Source organism: Poecilia formosa, unplaced genomic scaffold (assembly GCF_000485575.1).
Source record: "Poecilia formosa unplaced genomic scaffold, Poecilia_formosa-5.1.2 Scaffold205, whole genome shotgun sequence".
In the NCBI taxonomy this organism is placed as follows: domain Eukaryota; kingdom Metazoa; phylum Chordata; class Actinopteri; order Cyprinodontiformes; family Poeciliidae; genus Poecilia; species Poecilia formosa.
Genome location: NW_006800144.1, coordinates 645868 through 657901, shown reverse-complemented (window position 1 = coordinate 657901; position 12034 = coordinate 645868). Strand labels below are relative to the sequence as shown.

General features: G+C 36.4%; 4 protein-coding genes across 7 annotated transcripts in view; 3 read left to right on the top strand and 1 right to left on the bottom strand.

The window, feature by feature from the left end:
* LOC103148425 (ecto-ADP-ribosyltransferase 4-like) overlaps window positions 1-10917 on the bottom strand; it is a 37580-nt gene extending 26663 nt beyond the window's left edge. Inside the window, exon 1 of one of the 2 annotated variants that reach the window (XM_007567192.2) lies at window positions 10833-10917. The gene's annotated coding sequence lies outside the window, so the exon portion shown is untranslated. The remainder of the gene's footprint in view (window positions 1-10832) is intronic. The other variant, XM_016679216.1, reaches the window with a different exon arrangement.
* Window positions 1126-3177, top strand: LOC103148431 (GPI-linked NAD(P)(+)--arginine ADP-ribosyltransferase 1-like). Its single transcript, XM_007567205.2, has 3 exons — window positions 1126-1253; window positions 1831-1911; window positions 2002-3177. Exons 2-3 carry the CDS (start codon window positions 1852-1854, stop codon window positions 2767-2769), a joined length of 828 nt encoding a protein of 275 aa, XP_007567267.1. The 5' UTR covers window positions 1126-1253; window positions 1831-1851; the 3' UTR covers window positions 2770-3177.
* Window positions 5946-9636, top strand: LOC103148433 (ecto-ADP-ribosyltransferase 5-like). 2 transcript variants are annotated; one of them, XM_007567207.2, is made up of 5 exons: window positions 5946-6811; window positions 7429-7553; window positions 7684-7768; window positions 7814-7819; window positions 7914-9636. In XM_007567207.2, exons 3-5 carry the CDS (start codon window positions 7712-7714, stop codon window positions 8628-8630), a joined length of 780 nt encoding a protein of 259 aa, XP_007567269.1. In that variant the 5' UTR covers window positions 5946-6811; window positions 7429-7553; window positions 7684-7711; the 3' UTR covers window positions 8631-9636. The 2 variants fall into 2 exon arrangements, with proteins under 2 accessions (XP_007567269.1, XP_007567268.1); XM_007567206.2 differs by having other exon boundaries at window positions 7684-7819.
* LOC103148452 (ecto-ADP-ribosyltransferase 5-like) lies at window positions 10359-11712 on the top strand. 2 transcript variants are annotated; one of them, XM_016679217.1, is made up of 2 exons: window positions 10359-10714; window positions 10818-11712. In XM_016679217.1, the coding sequence occupies exons 1-2, from the start codon at window positions 10583-10585 to the stop codon at window positions 11556-11558; spliced, it is 873 nt and encodes a 290-aa protein (XP_016534703.1). In that variant the 5' UTR covers window positions 10359-10582; the 3' UTR covers window positions 11559-11712. The 2 variants fall into 2 exon arrangements, with proteins under 2 accessions (XP_016534703.1, XP_016534704.1); XM_016679218.1 differs by having other exon boundaries at window positions 10361-10714; window positions 10821-11712.
* The last annotated feature ends 322 nt before the right edge of the window (window positions 11713-12034 follow it).

Below are 12034 nucleotides of genomic sequence, written 5' to 3'. Positions count from 1 at the left end.
AGATGATTTCTTTTTTTTCTAAGCCTATGGTCATCTGCATAAAGATGGTATGTTTAAATTCGGATCGTGCACTGGACTGCATATGAAACTAGATTTTAATCTGATTGCATAATTAGAAGATTGATATGATTTGAATTCAAACCAAAATGTATTGAGTGTGATTACGTATGAATTTGGCTTTTTTTGTCTTTTAAAGTGAAATATTGGTTGTGAATATAAGCTAACGTTGTAAGCCAAGTTAGAAGGGAAAAATAACTTATAGAGATGAAAAGTTACAGCTGTAAAGTCCAAAGAAGTCTTTACATTTTACTTTTGTTATTTCTCTGGAGTTACATTTAGTCTGATAGTAGCTGGTCTCTGAGTTGTCTCCTTTGTATCCTAGAAGTATTTTTATTTAAATTATTACTATTTTTTTAAGTTAAGGATAAAACACTATTTTATTAATTTATTTAATATATTTTACTTGCCTACTAATTTTTTTTTCAGCTGCAGGAGTTTTACAGAATCTGAGCTGTTTTGTAGCAGAAGCAGCGTCAGTTATCAGTTGTAGCATTGTAGCTCTGGAAGAAGAAACTTTCTATCAGTTGTGTTTCTGTGCGTCTTTGCCCGGCTGCTTCTGAGAGAACAGTTCCAAAAATATACACACAGTGTGAGGCAAATAAAGTTGCCAAAACTGAAGACGGAGTCCTGTCTGATTTGTGAGTGCAACACACAGAACCTGCACTCAGTTTTTGCTTACTAATTTGTGGTTCTGCATGTCAGACCTCCTCAGGAAGTGGTCTGCAGGGGTCTTATGAGAAGCAGGAAGTGTTATGACGACTAAAAGCAGCATGACACTTTTGCTGCTCTGCAGATTTATGGTTAACACATAAAAATAATCTATTAATATGAGGCCATTCATGACACTGGAATAAAGGTTGTGAATAAAAGCATAATATTAAAGATAATAATCTACCATGCGTATACTGCTAGGCAACACACAGACTATTTGTTGGGATTTATGATTGATATGGTGAAACTCCTCCTTCTCTTTCCTGTCTAAACTAAGTTAGTTGAGGGTATGGGGGGCGTGTCTAGGGGTTTGCCCAAACATTTAAAGTTTTAAACTTTGTCTTCAATTGACCTCTAACTGTTTAACATCCATGTCATTTATTTGATTTAAAGGAAAGAATCCCTCTCTGCCCATCCTTCCTTCCCCCCTCCCCATCTTATTCCTAATTTCTTCAGAAGCTCTTCAAAAAAAAAAAACCCAGGTAAAGTCCTACTTTTTATTTATATTAAAGATCGGTCTTATTATTAATATATACATAATTTTCAATTTTATTTCTTAAAATATTTGTTTTTTTCAATGCCAATTCTCTTTTTACATTGTTTTATTGTTTTGTAAGAGTCAGCTGTCTCTTTTCCTGCCAGAAAAAAACTTATTGGTTGAGTGAAAATAAACCAATACAAATCTCCAAGGGGTATACATTTAGGATTCAACTGTATTGGTTTTAATTTATCTTGCAAATAAGTGTACAATAATCTCTTTTCAGAACTGCTAAATTGTAGTGAAGCACCTCCAGTGTTGCTTTTATCACAGTGTAAAAACTATCATAGATTATTATGATAGGAAAACAAGTTAGAGCTTTAATGATTCAACTTTTTTTCTTAAAACCTTAAAAGAGCAACCTTAAAATTATGAACACTGTAAGGGTAAAATGTTGAGATTTCAGCCTGCTTGTTTATTTTATGTTGGACTCTTAGATCGTGCATTCAAATGACATAAATGGGAATAATAAATGAACAATAATAGGAAATGAAAAATCTGCATTTAATGTGTCTTTGCAGGACTAAACGCTAAAGGCGGCAATGATGACAACGTGGATATTCCTGCTTGTTCTGTTTGGAGCTTCTGTCTCAACTGCAAAGGTAATGAGACAAACAGGAGATTTGTGAGTTTCTTGATTCAGACATAATGGTAAAGAAATGTTTAACATCCGTCTTGTTGTCTTCTGGCAGTTTTACAGATTCCTGGCTGACACTCCTCTCCCACTGGACATGGCTCCGAACTCTGTCGATGACATGTACGAAGGCTGCGCAAACAACATGGCGACCAAAGTAAAGACCGAGTTCTTGGTCAGCGAGAAAAAGATGAGCAAAAATTTTAGCCTGGCTTGGGATGAAGCGGAGAAACAGTATAATAAGAAATGGAAGCCCAAGCCTGGGAAGAAAAGATCCCGAGTCCTGGAGAAAGAACAGAACATGGCCGTCTATGCTTACACTCTGGACAAACCAGAGGTATTCACTGAATTCAACAGTGCGGTGCGAACGCAGGGGCCTCAGTACACGAGCACGTTTCAGTATCACTCATTGCACTTCTTCCTGACGGGCGCTGTCAGAGCTCTCAACGCTCATAAGCCAAAGACAGAAAGATGCCTTACCGGTTACCGGAGAGTCAACAGAAAATTCAAGCTGGGCATTCTCAGCAAAGAAATCCGCTTTGGCACTTTCACCTCCAGCTCGATGGGGAAGTATCCCCGCAAAGAAAAATTTGGCTATGAGACCTGTTTTGAGATTTACACCTGCTTAGGAGCAGACATCTCACTGTACTCCAAGTTTGGAGAATCAGAAAGAGAAGTCCTGGTTCCTCCATATGAAATCTTTAAAGTTACAGGCATAAAGCAGAGATCTGAGGAGAAGGACCTTCCATGTAAAATCGTGTTGAAACTGAAGAGCACAGAAAAGACTCTGTCCAACCTAAACTGTGCGTTTTTCACGGATAATTGATCCAAATAAATCTTTAAAAATAATTTCCAATTTTAGCAGCACATAAGAGCACATTACATTTATTTTGAGATGGATTTTCTTCTTTTTATTATTGTTAATCAAAAAAACATTTTTTTAAATTCAGATAAAAGATAATACATGCATAGTTTCACCATTGTAAACATAAAGACCATTTAATGAAATCAGGCCAAACATAGCTTTAGATGTATTTTTGCTTTTAACTGATGTTTAAAAATGTAAAAAAAAAAAAAAGAAGAAAAAAAACAAAAGAAAAGAAACTATGCCAAATGAGCACATTTGATTGTAAACTTAACAAAAGTATCTGTATACATCTACTATTCTTCACATCCTCTTGTAAAATGACTCATTGTATCATTTGGTGCAAATAAATCTGGTTGTGTCTGACTGAATTTATGTTGTTTTAGTTTAGAGCTGCTTGTTTGTGGACTGTTGGACAATTGGGCTGAAGGGTTTTAAGGTCTTTTAGAGGGCAGACATATTTGGAGCGCCTTGTTTTCTTGTTTTGTGGTTGTGCATGTCTAACCCTATCAGGATGTGGTCTGTGCAAGTTTTCAGCTCACAGTACATTGGAACATGTAAAGTTGTTCAGTATACGAAGGTTCTGGTTCAGGTTGATTCAAGTCCCAAAGCACAATTAATGTTTTCTTTTTACTTTTTAAGAAGAAAAAGTTAAAATGTAAGTCCAGATGTGACAGGAAGAGTATCATCAGTCAACAGTTGTTACTGATTCTTCTCCAGAAGATCACATTTTTATTGTTTCGTTTTTACAGTGGGAGGTTACCAAATAAATACTTGATGGCACTGTCGTTCCATTATGTTTTAGGCTTGTTGGTCAGGTCTGTTGTAGTCAATAAAATAGGCCTTAAAAGACAATAATATTGCATTTTTTGTTTGTTTTTTCCCAGATACCTAATGTACTTATTATTACCTTTATTTTTATGTTTCCTATCCACACAGTTTGATTCAGGATGCTGATTTTGCCTAATGATTTCATTGTGAAGAAACTCCAGTTTTAATATAAGAACTATTTCAATAAAGTTAATATGGTGTAATTCAACTGATTTGCAAATTTTTATATATTTTTTTACTCTATAAACATACTCGTAATAGGTAAATACATGTGTAAAAGACAGATCGGCTGTCTTTGATAAATGTTTTGTTAATAATTGACCATCTTAGTGAAAGTGAGCATTATCATGGTTATTTCATGCCTGTATTTCAACAGTGCTAACAAAATGGGATATTTGGGGAGGTGTTTGTAATTTAAAATGTGTTGTTGCCTAAATTATTGCTGCAGTGAATATTTAACCTGTTAGCAGTTGGTATGCAAGTTGTAAAAATGTGGCAGTGTAAAAAAATGAGAAAAGATATTCTTTCATATGGATATTTAATCGTTATCCTCGACAGACCAGTGTTGCTTTGAATCATGTATCTAGGAAGAGGACTTTTGCAGAATCACAGGTGTATGGGACATTTCTCAAACACAGCATGAAACACCAGATTAGACGCCTAGTGACAAACATTACAGCTTCCCGTTTGTGGTTGGAAACTTTTCTCCTCTTTTGTTAACGTCATGCAGAAGGGTTTGGTGTAGACCACAAAAGCAGCATAAAATAATTATGACACTTGCTGCTTAACAACTTGAGTGGTTGACAAATCCAACTATAATGATTGAACAACCAATGATGTATTTGGAAACTTAATATATATCTTTCTATACTTGTTTGCACCTCCTTCCTACCTACCACCTTCACCCTAGACTTTTTTTTACCCTTTTCCTATAATTACTCACCTACTCCATCGTTATACCCATCACTACCTCTTTTAACCTATATTCCCTTTTCAATCATCTTCATCCTTTATTCCAAAATCTTTATTCCTCCGTATCTACATCCTTTGTCTTTATCCTTCATCCCTATCTCCTTTTTTCCTTATTCATACCTCTTTCATCCTATGTTGCATCTTCCTTATCTCTACCTTCTTGACCCATACAGATTTTATCCTTATCCCGCATCCCTGCCTCATTTTTCTTCTGTTCCTCACACCCACATCCAAAATTCCCTTTCCTTCGTCTCATTCATCTTTGTCCCTCATTCCTACTACCTTTCCTTTCCCCTGTCCATATGCTGTTCCACCTTCATCCTTTCTCCCTACGTCATTCACTGTTTATCACTTCATCTTTGTTCATCTCTGGTGAAGAGGAAACTGATGTCCTGGGACAGAACCCCAAAGCTAGATATGAAGAGTCAAACTGCTGCGATCCACAGCCATAGGCCTTCCCATGGAAGTCCGACACTCCTATCATGGACCAAGCACCCACACGAACAGCACCCCATCAAAAAGTGTTAGTCCCCCATTTCAATGACCCCCATGTCATCCTCACACCTCCAATAAGCATTTAAGCAGCAAAGGTGCTGAGGTGGCACACCAAGCGCTCCTCTGTCCCAGATCGGTGTTTCCATGTGTGTTTGTGGTATTATGAAAACTTGTGATGAATGCAGATGTTTTTTTCTAAAGTGTATTAAAACTGGAGTTGTGGCTGGGCTGTGCAAGACTCAACTTCCCGACCGCAAGCTCTATGTGTGTTAAAATTGAGGTCCAGAACTTGGCCAAACATAGCAACGTGAATAGAGGTAAGGCTGCACAGCACTCTGTCCATGCCTGCAAGGTCCTTCACCCCCCAACCTGACCAAAGTGTGGTGTTGTGTTTGTTAAAGAGGAGGTGGTAAATGCTAAGGTACTTGGGGACTGGCATGCCAACTTCACCTCACTAGTCCCACACATGTCCACATATATACCGTACTGACTGAAGCCAGAAACTTCACAGAGATCCCCAAAGGTGCCAGGAGGGAGAGCAGCTGCCAGGACCTCAGCCACTATGGGGATGCCAGAAGCCTCCAAACCCTGTACCTATAGTCCATCCAGGCTTACCCGTCCCACAGCCCTCTGCCCCAACATGGGCAGGCGAAGCATCAAAACAGCCAGATACTGAACTCATCGCCAACGTTTCAAAACTAGATTCCTTGTTCATGACATGTACAGGTCTTTGGAAAAGCAGAAGTTTATGGGAAGACAAGAAACATAAAGGTATGATGTGGCACTTTCTATTGACCGGCTGTTAAAGGTTGACAAGCATACACTGTTTGAACTAATAAGATTGATTTGACAATAAAGGATTATCGTTTCAAGCATAAAGTAAATATTCACATTTACAGTCCCTTTTATGTAAAACTTGAAATTAGGAAACAGTTTCCAGAATAAAACTACTTTCATAAAAGGGACATAAAATATTTGAAGAGCACATTAGTTTGTGTTACAATCATAAACTTTGTGTTCACTTTCCTTTTCCATTTGATCAGGATACAAACTTTACGCTTCATTCAGTTTAGATAAGAAAGGAAAACACAAAATACAGTCAGCCTAGATTTCACTGCATTTTCAGAGGATCGTCTTATGTACTAGCACCATCTGCTGGTATATACATGAATAACAAATGATTTTTTTTTTTTTTTTTTAAGGTCAATGAGAATGATTTACCAGCCTGGCGGAGAGAATGCAGATAGATTATGTCTGCATTCTTACTTTTATAGATGTGTCTGTTTCATTTCCTTTGCAAGTTCATGTACACAGTACATGTACACACGTTAAGCAGGAGCTCTTGATAAATCAGATGAAGTGGGTGAAAACTACAGAGAGCAAGCAGGTTTCCGCTCAAGTCTATTTCTATGCATCGAGTTTTATTTTCTGTTTCTGAAAGGGGCTGAGTATTTCCCCTTTGTTATGTTCTTTCCGATACATGCGTGTGTAAAAACAGGATGTGACTAACTGTGAAGTGTATAAAGGTTTATGTACAACTTCATTTCGGGGCTCTACTTTTCTGACTCCCAGAGTCAGAACCTTTAAATAAAACATTTAAAGACAAAGATCGATCTTTATCATTTCTTAGCAGTTTTCTCTATCCTTTTATTGAAGGATTTCCGTGTCAGCCTTCATCCATTCAGATGGGTTTTATACATCTCAGGTACGGATACTTTTTTGCTTGTTTCTTCAAATGTGTTGCATTAAATACAAGAATAATGAAAAGTTGTTTTTTTAAGGAGAGATATTAGAAAATATTGTGTTAAAACTGATGGATCAAAAATATGACAAGAAGTTGTAACCCATTAGAAAAGTCTTGATACTAAGATTACCAATGTAAATTCAAAGTAGGAGAAATTTTAACACTAATTACACAGTATAAGTCTTGATAATGTTGTTTAAAATACCTGCTCTTACTAATGTTTCCTAACATATGTTTATCATAGTATGAAGATATAAGTATATTATTCTCTGATTCCTTAGCTATCAGCTACAGCCAGCCACCATCACATTTTAAACAAAAAGTACAACCCTGAGCCAATGTTCAAAGATAAGTAAATATATCTGTAGATTTTAAAATTTAGATTTGCATCCACTGGAAAAGAAAGAGAAACTGTCTCTGACAGTTCCTCATTTTTGACAAACCGATCAAAGAAAAAGTGAAGAGTTTTTCCAGCTCAGAAGTGTTAGTAAACTGAGGTGCTACAGTCAAAGGACTTTTTTAAAGTAAGTCATATCTTTTGCTTGGATTATTATAACGATGTATGCTGGTCTTAACAGAATCTTAGTTCATATATGGGAAGATCATCTACAGGAAGAAAATGGAGGACTAGCTACAGCAGAACCACATCAGAGTTTTGGAGGAGCTTGAAAACAGCTTCAGGTCACAAACCAAAGTCCCAGGCTCCAGTCATTTCTGCTCGATTGGGAATTGGAACAGGAAAATCACAGGATATTTATATTATATATATATATATATATATATATATATATATATATATATATATATATATATATTAATATATATATATATGAGTGATTGACTCACAAAGAAATCTTCAACATGCTGTTAAATAAAAAGTTTCTTTTTGTCTTGATGGCAATAATAATTTGGACACTGGCCCTGCCATCATCCGGATGCCACATCGGGGCTCTGGCACCACAGCAGAAGGTGAGTGGTGCACTATTTTGGGGAATGTTTTTATAAGTGCAAACGCAACGATTAATATTCATAATCAGTAACGTTTCCTTTGTTTTCTGTTTAGAGCGGCTCGTTCCCACTGGATTTAGCTCAGAACTCTGTTGACGACATGTACAACGGTTGTGAAGATAAGATGGAAGAAGAAGTGGCGAAGTGGTTAGAGAAGGAGAAAAAAGGGAATTTTGGAAAGGCCTGGAATAAATCGGAGCAGTACTACAATAACAAATGGGCGACCACCACCTCAACGCTGAAGAAAGAACAAATCATGGCTGTTCATGCTTACACCTTGGAAATGCCTCCAATATACGCTGAGTTCAATAAGGCGGTCCGAACACAAAAATCTGAGTACATGACCAAATTTCAGTATCACGCCTTTCATTTCTACCTCACCATGGCCCTACGCTCCCTCAAGCCCAAGGCAGCAGAGTGTGTCACCACCTACCGGAGAACCAAGTGCAGATTTGAAACGGGTATCAACAGAGAGGTTCGCTTCGGTGGCTTTACCTCCAGCTCATTGGGTTCTTATTCTTCTCCTGGGTTATTCGGTAACCAATCATGCTTTGAGATTATCACCTGCTTTGGAGCAGACATCTCAGAGTTCTCTAAGTTTAAATTGGAAAAAGAGGTCCTGATCCCTCCATATGAGGTTTTTAAGGTAACAGACATACAGAAAAGATCCCAGAAGAATTCCCTTCCATGCGAGGTTGTCTACAATCTGGAGAGCACAAACAAATTCCATTCGGAATTAAACTGTGCTCTCACTGACGAGTCAGATTTGTGATGAAATGTCTAAAAAAATACAACCTGCATTGTGCAAAGTCAGACGTAATTCATGTAAACTCTGCCCAATATTTATTTTATATATCTAAATATAATCATAAGAAACATACAAGAGTGAATGTTCACATTTTCAGTCTCTAATATATGAAATTTTAAATTAGGAAACAAGTTCAAGTGTAAAACTAATTTCATAAAAGGGACATAAAATATTTGAAGAGCACATTAGTTTATGTTACAATCACAAACTTTGTGTTTACTTTCCTTTTCTAATTCATCAAAGTAATCCTGAACCCTGCTGCTGTGCTTTTTCTTTGTCACAACCCATAATGGCAGACTGAGATTTACTTTTTTATGGAAGTCCAAACATGCAAAAAAATAAAGAAGGAAGTCATATAATGATTACTTAAATTAATTGCAACATGTATTAACGGATAATCTTGATTGACCAATTTCACAATTAATTGTAAAAGAAATTCAATTTTACTGATATACTAATTATTGATGACTTCATTTGTACAATTCTGCTTATATTTTATCTATGATACACATAAATAATGTTTTCAATGATTTATGTATTTATTGTATTTTGGCATTTTGAAATAATGTATTGCTGAAAGCATGTCATTCCTTTGCATTGTCACTTAATGCTTGCTCAAGATACTAACCTGACTACTCGAAGCAAATAGTTGTTCCTGTTTGATAGAAAAAATATTAACAACTGCCATAAAATGATAATCTGTATTTGATTATTTTAAACTGCAATTTCATTTGAACTGGACTGAATGTGTAAATGAGTCTGAATCTGACTGAATTGTATTGGATGTGATAATGAATACATTTTAACTGTTTTATATTTGTTGTGAAATGGTTCTATATACATTTACTGAACAGAATCAACAATCTTTAAAGGACAAAAAAAATGTGTCATAGCTGTAATTAATTGCTCTGTACTTCTGTTATATTTCCTGTTTGACTATTTTGTTTTAATAAATCTCAAATGCATGTGCTTTGCTGGATGCGTTTGTTTTTATAATTTAATCATGTTCTGGTTTTGAATATGTAAATGCTTCTGGTTATATCCGTTTGCTGAATGCAAATTTATTTAAAATGTCTTGTTTGAGATCATGCTATGATGACTAGTCATTATTTTAAGTTTCGTCTGAAATGCCAAAAAAGATGTTAAATTAGTTGGAATAAACTTATTGAATTGCATTAAATAGTGAATAACTGAACATTTATAATATGAGATACCAAAAAAGAGAAGTCCAGGTTGCATTAAAATTTCATATATGTCAGAAATACATGGGCTTAAAGCAAACTAGAATCATCAAAGTTAGCCAACTTTTTAGAAACGGATCACTAATTTCACTACATTATGAAGGTTTGGATTGTGATTCTTCTATTAACAGAATACATTGTCTTGCATAATAACAGCTGAAATTTTAAAACTGTTCTAAGTGAAATAACTGGACAAACAAAATCAGTCATAAAGACACAAAGGTAAAATGCAGCCAACATTACTGCACTGATATCAAATAAAAAATAACTAAAAAAATGGATTAAGTTAAGCATGAATTCAAAGATTAGGAATATTTTGTACTGTAAATGATTTAATAAACTAAGCTTGTTAATATGTTATTAATTTACACATAGTCAAAAACTTAATTTATACAATCTAACTCGGTTACAACATCTTCATAATATTCTCAGCTATTTCCTATTTACTGCAGTCAAGGACCAGAGTCTTTAAAGGAGCACTAACGCTGATTGAGATGATTTGCAGCTGGTACCAAACATGCAGAAGGGCTTTCCTCACGAAAGGGCAGTTTAAATGTGCAACTTAAGAAAAGTCTGAAAAAGTACATTTTATTGTTGTAAAAAAAATAACCACAGGAACTGATTATGTTAAGTGAGGTGGTAACTGTTTAAGCACTTTTTAAAAAGGTGTAAAATATGAAAACTTTATGTAATTCAACCATTTTGAAAACGGTTTTCCATTGTAACAACGACTCCTTTAATATGGCAAAGATGGCGGTTTGGTTAGCAGTGCTGCTAACGTTGGGAGCCTTGACTGAAACGGCAAAGGTAAGCAAAAGTGTCCTCTTGGTTTATGTTGTCAAAACACACATCTCAATAGGTTATCACATTCTGAAGGAAAAACCTCTTAATGAACATTTGTCACTATTGGCAGAGCTTGTTTTACCTGGACATGGCTCTGGACTCCGTGGACGACGCGTACGCTGGCTGCGAAGGCGACATGGAGCGTAAAGTGAGAACTGACTTTCTCCCGAGTGAGAAAAACCAAAACTCAAATTTCTCCTTGGCCTGGAACGAAGCAGAGAAGCACTACAACAAGAAATGGAGACCCAAACACGGGAAGCCCGCCTCCAGGACCCTGGCGAAGGAGGAGATCATGGCCGTTTATGTTTACACGACGGACAAACCCGAAGTCTACCCGGAGTTCAACGAGGCGGTTAGAAGTCAGAAGATGAAGTACAAAACCGCTTTCAGATACCACACTCTGCACTTCTTCCTCACGAGAGCCCTGAAGAGGCTCAGCGCTCGCAGAAGCGTCCTGGAAAGGTGCCTGACTGGCTATCGAAGGGTCGACGGCGACTTCAGCCAAGATGTCCTCAACGAGCAGATCCGCTTTGGCTCTTTTACCTCCAGCTCGCTGCTTGGCTATCAGGGTCCGTACAGGTTTGGTGACAAAACGTGCTTTGAGATTTCCACCTGTTTGGGAGCAGACGTGTCACTGTACTCCAAGTTTGGAGAGTCGGAAGCAGAAGTTTTGATCCCACCGTATGAGGTATTTAAAGTGACGCAGATTAAGAGTAGATCTGAACAGAAGAGCCTTGCATGCGACGTGGTGTTTAAACTTAAGAGCACGCAGAAAGCTTTGTCCAACCTGAACTGTGCTGCTCTTTGACTGGAGCCACGTTGTGATTCAAAAACGGGTGTAAAAATATTTTTTAAAAGTTTGGGAAGTAAACTGTTGAAATAAATTTTTCACAATTCAATGTCAAACTGCATTCGAAAGCAGTAAAATAAAACTAAACTAAAAATTAAAAACTTTGTTTTCTGGGTCTGAGTATTTCTCAAGCATTGTGAATCATAAGGGTCAGATTTATTTACTTTTTAACATGACCTTCAAATTGAAATCCTATTGAGAAACTGATATTTACCTATACAAATCATTGGAACCAGCTTTCTATCTATTAAGTTATTGCTTTAAGTCTCAAAACTATTTCCAGATTCAGTTTATTAACTCAATAAGTTGCTGCTCAATCTGTGTGATTCAGAAAAGAGTAAATGATTCACCAGGATGTGCATTTTTAGACCCAACACAGTCTAAAAATGTGTTGGGTAACAAACTATAAACATTGGTTACTTGTCAGCTTAATC

Excerpts from the sequence above, each read along its gene's own strand:
- LOC103148431 (XM_007567205.2), top strand. The coding sequence starts at position 1,852 with ATGATGACAACGTGGATATTCCTGCTTGTTCTGTTTGGAGCTTCTGTC. Across the intron at positions 1,912-2,001 it reads CTTCTGTCTCAACTGCAAAG|TTTTACAGATTCCTGGCTGA; the intron begins GTAATGAGACAA and ends GTCTTCTGGCAG.
- LOC103148433 (XM_007567206.2), top strand. The coding sequence starts at position 7,712 with ATGCTGTTAAATAAAAAGTTTCTTTTTGTCTTGATGGCAATAATAATT. Across the intron at positions 7,820-7,913 it reads CTCTGGCACCACAGCAGAAG|AGCGGCTCGTTCCCACTGGA; the intron begins GTGAGTGGTGCA and ends TTTTCTGTTTAG.
- LOC103148452 (XM_016679217.1), top strand. The coding sequence starts at position 10,583 with ATGAAAACTTTATGTAATTCAACCATTTTGAAAACGGTTTTCCATTGT. Across the intron at positions 10,715-10,817 it reads CCTTGACTGAAACGGCAAAG|CAGAGCTTGTTTTACCTGGA; the intron begins GTAAGCAAAAGT and ends TGTCACTATTGG.